General features: G+C 32.6%; 1 protein-coding gene across 4 annotated transcripts; it reads left to right on the forward strand.

The window, feature by feature from the left end:
* LOC147073428 (uncharacterized) lies at positions 1-15,098 on the forward strand. Of its 4 annotated transcripts, none has more exons than XM_085945540.1 (9): positions 1-260; positions 3,521-3,725; positions 6,236-6,518; positions 7,825-7,977; positions 8,453-8,642; positions 9,027-9,125; positions 9,729-9,866; positions 12,235-12,318; positions 13,190-15,098. In XM_085945540.1, exons 1-3 carry the CDS (start codon positions 175-177, stop codon positions 6,323-6,325), a joined length of 381 nt encoding a protein of 126 aa, XP_085801666.1. In that variant the 5' UTR covers positions 1-174; the 3' UTR covers positions 6,326-6,518; positions 7,825-7,977; positions 8,453-8,642; positions 9,027-9,125; positions 9,729-9,866; positions 12,235-12,318; positions 13,190-15,098. The 4 variants fall into 4 exon arrangements, with proteins under 4 accessions (XP_085801666.1, XP_085801667.1, XP_085801663.1 ...); XM_085945541.1 differs by having other exon boundaries at positions 68-260; positions 9,729-9,849; positions 13,190-13,817; XM_085945537.1 differs by lacking the exon at positions 1-260 and having other exon boundaries at positions 13,190-13,817.
* The last annotated feature ends 342 nt before the right edge of the window (positions 15,099-15,440 follow it).

Here is a 15,440-nt window from a genome sequence, read left to right on the forward strand (position 1 = left end):
GTGTGATAAGTGATAAATAAACGCGTAGTGATTGTTTTGCTATTATTGGTTTACATTTCCATAACAAGTTTGTCTAATTCTAATTTTTTGTCAAGATGTTGCATTTTTGGTAAGATGAATTAATAGCATCTTTTGAAATAATCGTGAATTCTTCGACAAATCAGTCGCAAAACAATGAGCGCGAATGGAAACGTTGATCTTGACAAATTAGGAGAAAAGTGTACCGAGGAGGAGGTAAAAACATTACACGTGTTTGACAGGTTAGTGACTTTACTTTATAAAAATTATAAAATATATTCATGTAATTTTATATATTTTTTGCACCAGTGGAAACAAAATAATATTTGTGTATTTTAATGTATAAATGAATATACTCGCAAAATATTACCCACCTTAGGTTTTCTGTATATAATATTATTTATTAAGGGCGGACGTGCTCAGCGTAGGTCAAAATGGAGCTTTTATTCTATTTTCAAAGGATGATTCTGGACATACCTTAAACGTTGTAGATAATCTATTTATATGATTTTGAAGCATTATTATCCTTTATATTTATTTTACACATTTGACGACTGCATAAAGTATTTTTATTACATAAAATAGTATTCTTTTAACCCTTCTCTCTAATGTTTTAGAATAAAGTCATATTTCAGTACATAAATGTGCAGTGGTGTTAAGATTTTGTACATTTATTAACTTTTAAATGCATTTATAAAATTAAAAAAAGTATAATTTATGTCGACATTATTATAGTGAAATATTTACGATAAAAAATTATATTGATAATCTCTGTGATCCCAAATTTGACAAGAATTAGGCATTTTATTATTCAAAAAATGGGCAAGATTAACACATTTGAAGTTAATTCTAAAGATACTCATTATAAGCTATGTCTTTGACCATTCAAGTGTGATAAATATCTTACGAATAATGATTGCTTTATAATAATTATTGACCTAAGAATAAGGTAGTGTTTTTTTGAAATACGCCATTTCTTTTGTCATTCCCCAGTAGTTAAGCTACAACATACGGCCGTAGCCATAAATTGACAAACTATAATTGAAGTAGGGAGTAAAATGATGTTAACGCGCGTATTTGAACATGTACCGTTTAAAAAAAAGGTAGCAACCTAACCGAACATATTATTATTGAATATCTTGATTATATTTAGTTATATATTTTAGATTTAGCCTTGTTAAGAGACCAAAGAAACAAATGTTTTATTTTTCCAAAGTTTACATATACTTAGGTTCTTAGGTACAATTTAACCGTGTTTATTTTCTTTTCTATGGAAAAATCCCTACGGTTACCTAGAGAGAAAGTACCTACTATAGTAACTATAGGGTTGACGATTGAAAAAAATATATTGCCCCGAGAATAGGTAGCATTCATAATGCACAGTGATCTATTTATCACATGCTCCATAGGTTATGGTTATGGTTGTACGATGGGTGTATAAAAACTAATGACAATAATGTGTATTTTCCATTGATATACATCCCATAATAATGTATTATTTTAAAACTAGTTTCCTTTTACGTAATCCCATATTTTTTGCTAAATCTTATGAATTATTCGTTGAATAAAAAAATAGTTTATTAAATTATTAGAAAGTGCAAGTATATACATTATAACAAACATTTTGAGTGATCCTGACACCGATTAGTAATAAATGTAATTTAATATTTTGATTTAAAATACATAAACCGATTGCCAATAAGTAATGCAATTTAGAAAACGCTTCAGACAGTATTGTAAAAACCAGTAGCATAGTAGTCAGTTGTATCCCAGGGGTGCAGGTTAAAATCCTGCTGGCTGTCGTGTTTTTTTTTCAAATTTTGTATATTCAATAAAAATATATTAAGTACATTTTTAAATTTTGGGAATTATTAGTTGAATAAAAAAAACAGTTTATTATTATTATGGTATGTATGATGATGATTATTATTTTTATTGCACTTAAATATTTTTCAAATATCAATTAAGTATCTTTATTCAAGTCTGTGTATGTAGCATAGGGTCAGAATTAAATGTATTTTCAAAGTTATGTGATATGTAGATATTTATTTATCTAAGTTTGGAAATTATTTATTTTTATTAGTATCGATTGTAGTACCTGCAAATATTGTTTTTATTTTATTAAAATCTCGATTATTTAAGCGTTCTTGGTTGATATTGTGCAAAATAAATAAATTTTATAAATGGCTAATAATCAATATTTTTTTCATTTGACTATAATATTATAATAATATGTTTATATCTGTTTGTATATCTAATCCAGGAGTCGGCAAATGTTTGACAAAGAATACCCAAATATGACTTGTACAAAGATTTATATATTTTTAAAATGTATGTCTACATCTTGTGGTATGTCTACATCTTTCTAACTTAACATGTTTCCTAACTTTATTAGTTGGCGGAACCCTTGAAACATTTAAAAAAATCTAGCAAAACCCCTATCTAATTGACACATATTAAGGTCCGTAAATCGGATTCTTGTTTACGTTCTCCATAAACTTTTACGATTTCTCGCGGAACTCTTGGTGTAGCTGGTGTATCTAGAATCCCATGGTTTTGTGGAGACCTAGCCGGGAATCACTGTGTTAGAAGGAGGGAGACAGAAAGATAATTACTCGTTATTAGCAGCATAAACGATAAACGGAGGAGAGAAGAATACTTGATTACCCATTGAAAATCATCTTCTCGAGATTTTTTATAACAACCCACATGTGTTGTGTAACTAGATTGGATTTTTTTATCTCTGGATTTTCATTACAAGTGTATTTCAATAATTCCCACATCAATATCAAGTGAAGAAAAACATATTGGTTGACATTGGCATTGAGGAAAATTATAAGAAAAGCTGCTAGAAACATTCTTTCCTTCAAATAAAAGATTCCTTCAGATATTCTGTTACACTCGTAGTTATCCTAAAATAATCGGCGGTATTTTAAACAGTTTTGGAAATAGTTTTAGAAAAGACTCATATTTATACGCGACCCGCGATTTTCCTACCCTTAAGGCTATACTTCAGTTGAGGCATGGTCTAAAAAGATCGTGGCTAGGCGACGCGCTGATTGAGGGTCGCGGGTGCAAATGACGCATGCCGAACGAAATGTAATTTGTCATATAAATCCAACATGCGTCCATTTAATGTTCTACACGTTTAAAGCGTCATAGAAAGCGGCCGTGCATATATGACGGGTGGTGGTGGGCACTTTAACGTATGTTTTATAAATAACAATAATAATATATTCATTGACATGTTTTCTTTTTAAAGTAAATGGGTAACGTTCTTAGTCATCTTTACACGATTTAAGAATTAATACCCCCGTCGCCATCACGAAACAAATTGACGTATTGACACATCGACGTTCGCTCTCAGACTGCCAGCGAGTCCAAAATTTCGTCGCGCCTATAGTTGAAAATTATTTTCCGTTTCACTGAGGTATTGCCTTAATCTAGTCGGCATAAAAAATCTATCTTTCTGACGCTATAAATAAATTTTATAATTTTTCAGCGATGAAGCAACGCAAGAAGTGGAAAAAAGTTCATTATGGTCCCAAATCACCCTGGAGCCCATGTGGATTGGAGTGGTGATTTCCCTCACCATGAGTTTGATCGCTTTCAACAATCTCTTCCTGCAGAGGGCCTGTTTGGTGGACTTGGGATACTCCGAGGATATGTGCTTAAGATCTGAGGGGTCCGTCAAAGCTAAATTAGAAGTAGGTGGACCATAATAAATCATTAGAGTGAGTAGGCACCTAATGATGTTTAATGAAAAAAATGGACTATAAATAGAAGGAACCTTGACGTTATTTCTGTTATAACGTTTTAAATTATTTATAAAACGCATGAAGCATGATTAAGTCGGTAGACTTCACAATTATATTATCATCGCTCAGTTTACCTTTATGACACACGTGATGACTGCCGTTTTTACGTTTATTGTATTTTATAAGATTTTTCGGTACTGTTCGGTTATCAGGAATACAGCGGAAAACACATTTTGAAAATACCCGATATAATGGATTATTTGTTAGTTTGGGTTATTTAGGTTGGGTTAGGTTAGGTTAGGTTAGGTTCGGTTTGGTTAGGTTAACCCAGTGGTCGGCAAACTCATTAGTCAACAGAGCCAAATATCAACAATTCAACGATTAAGATTTCTTTTGAGAGCCAAATTTCTTAAACTAAAATTATATACATATGTAGGTACACTGTTAATTAACTAATGATTTAGTCTTAATTAAACTATTGGTACACTGATTCTAATATATATATGTGAATAATCTATCTAATCTAATCTATATATATGAAACTAATCATACTTAATAATGATCTTATTTATTGATAAAAAATAAATTGTATGTAAGGTATCCATAAAATTAAATCATGACAATGACTGACAAACACTCAATGTGAATTGTGGCCTTGCATCTTGTTGGAAAGTTTGAATACGTCAGGTTTGTATGTTGATGTTTTTATTTTTAAGTCTCATTGATGACTCCAGATTCTCATCAATAAGACGACTAAACTTCTCAATTTACTCTTGATTTCTTCTCTTAGAAATCTCTTTACATGCAAACATGCAATATTAACTTTGTTGGAAGATTGTATTCAGTAATTAAATACAGAACTTGATTTTTCTTGACTCTTCTAAAGTTCCTCAACTGCTTTCTTCCTTGCATCACCGACAGGATATTTAGTGCTAAATGACGTGTGTTTAGTTGTAAAGTCTACCACCAAATTTGACTTCTTGTCATGCGCCAATTTCATGTTATATTCGACAATTAATACAGGTCGGTAGGCCATTTAAGGTTTGAATAAACGCGAAAGTCTCGATCCATTCAACTTTAAATGTACTGTTTTCGTCATCCGATTTTCTTTGCTTCTTCTTTGTAGCCATGTCAAATATGGTAGAGGGCATTTGTGGTAGAGCCGCACTCAAGTGGCCAAAGAGCCGCATGTGGCTCGCGAGCCACGGTTTGCCGACCACTGGGTTAACCTAACAAATAATCCAGTTTATCGATATTTTCAAAATGTGTTTTCCGTTGTATTCCTGATAACCGAACAGTACCGACTTTTCTACTAAATAATAGAGTCGAAGTGTAGTAAAATTATCTAATAATCGTGACGGAGTGTCTTTTTACACGCCCTGCAATCTTAGTCTACTTGACACCGTGTTGGTATTGAAAATTTGAGACCAGGAATCTGTCTGAAGTCTGGATCCGAATCCTGGACTAAGCAAAATTCACATACCTCCATAGTCTGTTATCAAACAATACAGTATTATATCTGGAATCCTCATAAAACACCTGTTAAGCTACCTAGCATGGTTTCATTGGTACAGCTTTTATTTAATACCTATATGGTACAGCCCCATGTAAGCGCTGGAAGGATTTGGAGGCAATTAATGGCCCTGGGATGGTAGGAAGCATTGCCGACTAAAGAAGTAAGCCGATACATTCACAACAACTGATCCTAATTTTTCTCCCGTTGTTGTTTATGTATGAACTGTCATTGTTCTATAGAGTGCTCATACTGACGCGTCTGTCGTTTTCACGCAGGGAATGGTTTGATTTGAATAGATAAGTTACATGATAAATAATACACTAGCATTAACACACCTTCTACAATAATGCAATGCATACTTAGATCAATGTTACATATTTTTTGGAAATCGATATTACCACCGGTTTTTGTGTGAAGGACTAGTCTGACTTTGACAACTGATGAATAACAGGAATATACATTATTTATGAATAACACTGATAGTTAATATATTTGATTTGAGATTTTTTTATAATTCAATTTGAAACAAAAAAGGCCGAATCAATATGTCAAGCAATCAGGGATCTGAATTTGACAGCTAAAAATGGACCACTCGTTTCTTGTGCAAAAAGTTATGCTCAGGCTTTATTAATCTAAAGATGGCGGTGTAGGAGGTCATGATTTGATTAATTTTACTTTGCAAAGTTTTTTTTAACTCGGTTAAAGCACACTTAATTGCGTGGGGACCGCAGTCTTTGAAAACTGCTCTTGAGATATTTCAAGTCATAAAAAATGCTGATACTTCACATCAATCTTAGGATCCTTCAGATCATTTGATTCACTCAGGACGGAAAACAATATTTTTTATTTACTGTAGGCTATAGTAAAAGTTAAATTTAACCATATAAGTCAGTATTTACTAGTACTATTTAACGTGAAAACATTTCCCAATTTTTATTTCCAGACGGAAGCTCAAACAATTGTCTCGTCTCAGCGGGTTCATTGGAGGATTTATAACAAGTACACTTCTCGTTTTTGTTGGACCTTGGAGTGACAGTAGTGGAAGAAGGAAACCTCTCATCATACTTCCAATCTTCGGCGCCATTATAACCAGTCTTGGCTTGCTCATAATGCAGGCCTTCCCCAGGGTTTCCACCATATGGATGATATATATCGAAGTGATTCCACTGGCTATTGGAGGAAATTTTGCACTTCTTTCTATGGCAGCGTTCAGTTACCTGGGAGATGTAAGTTAATAAATAAATAAAATTCACTAGCTCTATTTTTTAAGTGGTTTATTTCGACATGAATTTGATCTCAATACTATAAGGCTATTTATTTATAATACTACTTCTCACGGTAAACTTTGAAGTGAATCCTGCGATGCAAATATGGATCAGTAAAAAATGATGAAGTAGTATGGTGAACTATACAACGTATCCAAGAATTCGCGACTTTCTAGCTAAACTTAGACATTTGAACCAGTGGCGGCTCGATGACTTTCTAGATGGTGGGGTTTATCCATTAATTATTATTACATATACATACCTACCTACTTAAAAAAAATAAAAAATAACCGTGCCCTTGCTTTTTCGTACAACTACCTACTTTGTCATATTAGACATTATGTATGAAGAAAGCTACTTTAAATAATATGATTTTATTAAAGGGAAATCAGTAATATTTCAGAATTAATAATATATTACTATGATTATCCGAGTCGTCACTTAATCACGTCTAAAAAGCCTGCTTTAGAATATAAGCCTGATTAATAATAATACGTATTATAGACTTACCATTGTCGGTTTTTAACAACGACATACAGCGAGCTTTTTTTACTCACCTTGGGGTTATTTGAATCGCTTCCCGGTATGTGTATGCATTTGCATTCTTTGTAGAATGAGATTTGTACCGCGACGACGGGACGGAACCGAATCAACCCGGTCAGCGGAAAATAGATGCCATAGCTTTATTAATTTGTACATAGGTGCCAGGTACATGGTGGGTATTTAATTTAATTAATGCCTTTATTACCTCGTAATCATTATGTTATTAGATAATAATTTACAACCATTGCTTTATTTATTTGTATAATAATAATAAATATATCTATAAAATAGCGTCGGGCTTAGATGGATGAAATAAATAATTAAATAAGTTCATAGTTCATTTAATGAAGTATGTATATAATGTCCAACAATAAAATATCTGACGTATGTTTTTGACATGATATGAATGTGGGGATGTTCCCTATGAACCCTTACGGTAGAACCGCTCTGCTTACTTCGCTTTCCAAAAAAGATGCTTGATAGAATTCCAATGAAGAATATGTCTGAGGGAAAACTGACTACGTTGGGGATCGATTGAAGCAACTGATGACCCAGAAGGTTGACCCGAGGCTTCATTTAGGCTGCAACGCTATCGAAGAAGAGGTAGGTAGATTATTAAAACGATCAAATTAGGATCAAAGTAGATTACTAGCAATACTAATAGGATTATTAGATCCCTGTAAATTTAGATTAAAATAGGAGTCTTTTTTATTAATTTTTACAGATATGTTATAAAACTGGTCGATGTATCACAACTGTAATGGGATCACACAGTGCTGCTATAACTACATATACGGTCATTGGAAGTGCTCTTGGCCCTATTTTATATAGAACTCTCGGATTTATTGGACTTTTTTCTATATCGTTGGTATTAGAGGTAGGTACTTACTTATGTAAATTATATAGTAATATTATTTTACATTCATCGTCAATTGAAAAAATGTATGCAGGGAAGCGCCAATGATTCCGCCGCCAAAATCAGAAAAATATTATTTCAGTGGAAATATGCTGAAAGTCAAAGAAAAGTAGAAAAAATATTTTATTGATAAGAAAATATTCAAAACAAAAAATGATCTATTAAATAATGTAACATTCTGAATTATAATGCAAAGCACTCAATCAATGAATGACGGACACCCAAATTTGTAAAACTATTTTTAATGACGTTGAAGAAAATTGCGCCGCAGGCAACTTTTAATTAGGTACCCGTGAAACAAACTCATAAGACAGTACAGTTGAAATTGCAAATTATCAAAAAAAAATCTCAAATTGCAAGCTTCGTATTTTTTCGCTAGGTGCCTCTGGTGGTATAAGCATCCTCCTTAAATGTTTTTCACATACTTAAATTACAGGTGTCCTCATTGATCTATGCCATGTGGAATGTGCATGACATAAATGTATCTGAAAAGGTTCCAAACCTTTTGGACGTAACTCTTCCTTTCCAGGCATTGAAATGTGTTTTCAAAAAGAGGGAAGGCAATAAGAGAAAAATAATTATACTCATGATGATTCTACCGTGCTCCAATTCTGCTGTTATGGCAGGTGGGTACATTCGTTTATTATTCTCTTTTTTATTGACTGTGACACCTGTTTTTGTTTAATGATCTGTTTTATTAAACTCCTCAGAAATATATAATATTATATTGCAAAAAGATTTTGAAAAAAAAAATATTGGTAATTACCGGGTGGTTCTGATAATATGTAGGTATGTTTTATAAAGAATTACACATTATTAAATCGTGTGTATTTTATGCTAGAATTTTATATGTTTTGTGGTATCTGGACTATAAATTTTTGATCTCTAAAAGATCATTGGCCATCTCACTTTCTACAATACGAGTAGTTAATTTCATTATTATTTATAATTGTAATACGTACTCTATTCTTTCATTTTATTTAAACAATTTCATATTTTTCTTTTAACAGAGCTATCAATCACATACTTATATCTTAGAAAACAATTTGATTGGACTGAAACGGAATTCGGAATACTTATAGGGTTTAGAAGCATTATTCACGTAATTGGTAAGAAAACTAAAGTCCATTTATGTATTTACTTTGTTAAAATATATGTATTGTAATAGCTATTATAAGAAATCAGGAACTAAAAAGTTTCAATGACAACATAATATATTACTTTTTCTTTGAATGGATATGTACGATTATGATCTCAAAATTAGTTACCTACCTATATAAAGAATAAAATGCATTTTCATTTAAAACAAAACTAATCTCATAATGAGGGTGTTTTTACCTCAGTTGTCGACTAAATATACCTAATACAAAGTTATAGGTATGTAATTCTGAATGTAATAAAAATATAGCAAAACACAACATAAACAAATTCAACTGGCTAACTGTTAAGCCGTGTCCACATCGGCAACAAGTTACTGGCAACCTCATTAAATTTTGATTAAAATAATTTTTGGTCAAACGAATTTTGATAATTATCGTGAAATTTAATGAGGTTGCCTGCAACTTGTTGCCAGTGTAGACACGGCATTAGGATGTCACATTTTTTTGTATAATATCGAAGGGTCTCAGTAAAGTTTCTTAATTACTAAGGTAATGTATATTTATTTGCATCAATTAGTTATTTATGTGAAAACCTATTTTAAATCTTTCCAGGTACAATCTTGATAGTGAAGTTACTGAAACATAAATTAAAACTGAGAGACGAAGTTATCGGAATGATAGGGGCGATTTCGAAATTAGCTGCAGCAATCGCCTTCATGCTCAGTTTTCAAAGGTGGATGATTTTTGTATGTAAGTCATGTTATGTTATGAGATTATGCATCAATTCGGTATTAAAACTAATTAATATTATTCTTATCATAAATAATTGAATGTAAATAATTTGTATTTACGGAATATTATGATATATTTAATGTACCTACTAATGAAGATTTTTGGGTGGTGGTTAATTATTTTCCAAAACATATCGCACCTAGTCTCCCATCTGATGGTGGATTCCGTATCTAGGATAAGGGGTAACAGGATGCCTGACACTGACCTTTTATGATGTTGACGATGGCTCCGTGGTCTGGTTGTACTGTGACTCGCGCGGTATTGTTTGTTGGGTTACCTGGTGCGCGGCACTTGACGGTACACCTTTGATGGATGATATATGAGCTTGATGAATGATGATGATAGATTGTATGAATGATGGACACGACTAGGGATTGCAATACCGAATGAATATATCAATACCGGCACTTCGGTATTTCTTATTGAATACCGGTATTCGTCAAAACATATTACAGAAAAAAATAAGTACCTATCAATAAATATAACTATTAAAATATATTTGAAGCACTAATTTATAGCAACCTAAAGTACCTTTGTAAATATGCATAGATTATAATATTTTACAACTGCTAATTTTTACAAATACAATAAGTCTGGGTACAGAAAAATCTCTCTGAAATTCAACGTTTGTTGAATATACTATCTACTTGGAAATATAAGCCACGAATGTTATCTTTTTCAAAATATGTTGATTCATCGCGACAATTATTAGTTTATGAGTATATTTGAAGGATTTTGATTTAATATTATTTAACTTTTGTTAGTTTTCAGTCAATATATTTGCATTTTGACAGCATAAAACTCATAAACAAAATATAGTTAAGTAATGTCAAAATAACATAAATTTCAATTTGGAAAAACATAAATGTGTATGCTTTATTAATACCGAAAATACCGATATATTGAATTTTTGAAACCGGTATCGATAAATAATTGAATACCGGTTATGAAATACCGGAATTGCAATCCCTGGACGCGACGTTCAACGAATGTCGAACAGATATGTTTTGAGGTAACTTTTGAACGCTGTGCGGCAACACGCACCTTCGTTTTCTTGAGCTGACTTCACGCGCTACGGCGGTTTTGAAGTAACTAAATGTTATTTGCGTCACGGTATATCATGACCCGTGACTGCCGGTCACTTGGTCTTGTGACAATAATACTGGGATTTGAGGGAGATGGGAAGTATGGATGAATGCAAATATAAATGGCCCAACCACACACCACAATTTTTATTAATTTAATTGTAAACTAAATTTTTTTTTTTAAATATGTTGCAATATGTATACTTAATATTTTTTTTCCGACCATGTCCGATCCTAATAGGATCATATTATGGACCTCCACAGAGTGGCGGTTTGTATTGACAGATTTTGTTTTTACGAGAAATGGATGTCAGCCACTTGCTCAACCTATTAGGTCCATACTCTGACTCATACACAAATTGAAAAACAATATGTGTACTTGCCAGACCCAGGATTCGAACCTGGGACCCACGACGCAATAGGCCAACGCTTAAGGCTATACCTCAGTTGAGGCATCGTCTAAAAAGACCGTGGCTAGGCGATGCGCGGATTGCGGGTCGCGAATGCAAATGACGCATGCCGAACGAAATATAATTTGTCATATAAATCCAACATGCGTCTATTTAATGTTCTGTTTATAGTTATATTAGTAACAATAGTAATATATTCAATGACATGTTTTATTTTTCAAGTAAATGGGTAACAATATTTTTTAGTCATCTTTACACGATTTAAGAATTAATACCCCCGTCGCCATCACGAAACAAATTGACGTATTCACACCTTGACGTTCGCTCTCCGACTGCCAGTGAGTCCAAAATTTCGTCGCGCCTATAGTTGAAAATTATTTGCCGTTTCACTGAATTATCGTCTTAAGCCGCGCGGCCATCGTGGGTGTAATATATGGGTGTAAAATAATATTATGTTCTATTATTGCAGTTGAAAATACTAAGTAAATTATATTTGATATTATTTTTTAAACATAAATAACTGAATATTTAAATAATTTCAAATCAAAACAAGTATACCTTCTGTAGTGTATGAAAAACTTTGAGATCTGTCAATTTATTTTTATATTACTAATATGAATAATTAATAGAACATAAACTAATTTGAAAAATTGTTATTTTACTTGTGACAGTTTAGTTGTAAGAGAGCGATATATGGTGCGTATATTAGAATTCAAATGGTATTCGAACCTTTTGATCATTTTCCCACTGTCATGTTATTAAATTTATGCAATACATCATAATGGATAAGTACCTAGATCGGAAATAAATCTTTTTTTCTCCATTTATTAGTTTCCATCCTTGGCATTCTCAAAAGTGGAATAAAAATAGCAGAGCGACCAGTTTTGAACAAACAGATTGTTGCTTCTGAACAAGGTATGTATCTTAGTAGCGAAGGGTGGAAGTAGGCTGTTAAGATCCGCCATAAATAGTGCACATTTAACTTTGTTAGTCATACGTATTTGTTTTTCAACTAATACTACAATTTACAAATGGCATTGGTTAGTTTTTAAAAATCAATAAACCCTGCCTAAACCAAACCATAATAGTTTTGGTATATTTTGGGCGATAGGACAACATTGTACATACTTTTTCATTCATATTTATTTGTTTTTATTGAATTAAGTATACATATTATTACACATATTGTTCGTTAATTTTTTTAAATTCATTAATAATTATAATAGATAAAAAATATTATTCTATCTATAAACTATTCAAAACTATGTATGATTTAAGTGAATAATTTTAGGTATAGATAGACGAGTATTTTGGACTATTATCTGTTATGGCTTGGTTTTCGCAGGGTTAGTTGAATTTTAAAAACTAACGAACTCCATCTGTAAATTGTAATCTCATTTCAACGAACGCAAATATGTAGGACGTATGACTGACAAAGTTAAGTGTGCACTATTTATGGCGGATCTTTACAGCTTATATCCACCCGTCGCCACTGGTGGGTCTATATACCTATATAAATAATATATCTTAATAACACTCAAGATGTTGGACCTGAATTCCATTTATAAAAAATTAAAGTGTCAAAAAATCAGCTTACCTTTTAATATTTCTAAGAAGCATTACTCCTCAAACATTTATTGAGATTGACTTCTGCAATTTTTTGTCTGGAGGTCAACTGGAATCTTTTAAAAAAATGAGTAAGTAATCAGCTAAATGTAGGTGACTGAATGATTATTGATAAGTCCTTTCTAAAAAATAATAAAAATGTATTACTTTTTACTTTCAGGCAAGATAACCTGCATTACAGCTGTTCTGGCGAAGTGCATGTCCTTCGTCATAATACCTCTAGCTAACTACGTGTATAATGTGACTCTCACATTGCTACCGAGCAGTTTTATGTTAATCAGTATCGCAGGAAGTATTTTACCGTTAATTTGCTATGGATTGGTGAAAAAAGAACCAACCAAGACTGAAGTAATAGAAAAATTAATATGTAATACGAACGAATTGTGTTTACCTATAAATAACCAGAATAATAAGGTTACAAACGATAATACGCATTAAGGAATATAAAAAAACAGTGCCATAAGTTGAAGTACATAACTCTAATAATAACAGTTACAAGTCGGTTTACAGGAAACTAGAGGTAACAGTGTCAATTTTCATAGCCGATTTTGGCAAAATTCATGAATTCAAAAATGAAAACCTAATCTAACATAACAAATAATTCAGTTTATCGGCTATGTTTAAAATTTGTTTGCCGCTGGCTACCTGTAAACCGAAAAGAAGCCAATAATAAAACAATAGAACAGTGATCCTCAACCTCTTTTATTTGGGTGAATCGTTAAAACATTTTGTAAACTCTCGGGAAAGTAGCTATGCGTGCGTAACGAAGTATGGTCACTATGGTTAGTAAATAATAATTTAATTTTGAAAAAAATACATTAACTACCAAGGAAGATAAAATTAATGAAAACCGGCTTTCCCTGCCGGGGTACGGTAGCACTTTTGAAGCAGGCGTCGTTTTATTATTTCATGCCAAAAAACAAAGAGACTGAAGGCGTGCCGACCAGTGGCGAAGGGTGGAGGTAGGCTGTTGAGATCCGACATTGTTACGATGTTACGTTATATTTGGGATCGATTTATTATTGTCAACCCGCGCACGAACACTGGTTTGCTTTGATGGCAACTATATAGATTATTATTCACGCGACAACGATGAGGGGTGTCACTCTTTCTAAGATATGATAGCTTTTGATTGATTATTTTTAACGCGAGGATCCTAACTGAAACACGTGTTAAAGGTATCCGCCGCGCCGCAAACGGCGGGGGAATATTTTTGCCAGCTTCACTGCCAGATTGGAACTGAACTTCACTTTTGAAAAATATCTAAAAATCTTAATGGCGAGGGGTACTTTCACGCCCTGAGGGCGCGATTTCCGAGGGGTGCGGGGGGGTTGTTTGTCACAGCTTGGGGCTGTAAATTTTGGACGCGCCTCGGCTGGAGGGGTCTTTCTTAGAAGTTATCGGTCAAGCCGGGACACTATCCCGCACGGCAGAAGAACCAAACTTTCGGTCGAGGTCCTCCTGACTTTGATTACATTGCGGATTTGGAATTTGAAATTGTCGCGCCGGGGTCTTTCTTTCGTCTGGTAACAGTGGTTATCGTTATTTCATTTAGTCACCTACCTATATATTGTGCAACCTAAACTGTTTCTGGATTGACCATTATACTAAAACTAATGTCATATGCATATATATGGTAAAGAAACCAATCTGTGTGATTCTATACAAAAATATTACTAAATAAAATAATTTAAGCCAAGGAGGATCCTAAGAATCGATTATTTTGAACTATTGCACTACCCGCTATTTTAATTTTTTCAAATGGGACGAGCCGTTCTATGACCATGCCGATGGCATGGCATAATTATTGCATTTTCAATCAATCCCTGATTCGATCTTGGTTTTATTGAAGAACACAGAACAATTCGTGGGTCGGGATGTGAAGTCAGATAAGTCACAAAATATCATTTTGAGATATAGCAAAAACAAAGTTCAAAAAATTCCCCACATTCCCCTAATTATAGTTATGTTTTTTTATGAGTAACAAATCAAAGTACATGTAATTGGCTTTCAATTATATTTCCTAGAAGTATTCTAACTATTTTGTTTCATTAAAACTTAATTGGTTTAAAAAAAAAAAGGGAATTGACTTAACTGGATTTGCACAAAAAATGATTGACTTACCTTACTACGCATAAAGTAATATTGTTATTTTGTCATGTAAATCCGACTAATATTAGCAATAAAACACACGTTTTATACATAAATCTTATTGGTTTATTGAACAAAATATTATATAAATTTAAAAGTAGCATTTTTATAACTTTTTTTACACTAATGTTATTTAAGTAATGAAAAGGCACACAAACCTGCATATTATAAAGTTTAATCGTTATCATTAAACTTCGGTATGAATTTCTTCAATGGTATCAGGTTAAATATCGCTGACTATCTCAGATGTCTCAAGTGAC

Source organism: Rhyacophila brunnea, unplaced genomic scaffold, assembly GCF_057557595.1.
Source record: "Rhyacophila brunnea isolate RB1 unplaced genomic scaffold, BYU_Rbru_1.0 scaffold_18, whole genome shotgun sequence".
In the NCBI taxonomy this organism is placed as follows: Eukaryota; Metazoa; Arthropoda; class Insecta; order Trichoptera; family Rhyacophilidae; genus Rhyacophila; species Rhyacophila brunnea.

Excerpts from the sequence above, each read along its gene's own strand:
- LOC147073428 (XM_085945537.1), top strand. The coding sequence starts at position 6,402 with ATGCAGGCCTTCCCCAGGGTTTCCACCATATGGATGATATATATCGAA. Across the intron at positions 9,867-12,234 it reads AAGGTGGATGATTTTTGTAT|TTTCCATCCTTGGCATTCTC; the intron begins GTAAGTCATGTT and ends TCCATTTATTAG. Across the intron at positions 12,319-13,189 it reads GATTGTTGCTTCTGAACAAG|GCAAGATAACCTGCATTACA; the intron begins GTATGTATCTTA and ends TTTTACTTTCAG.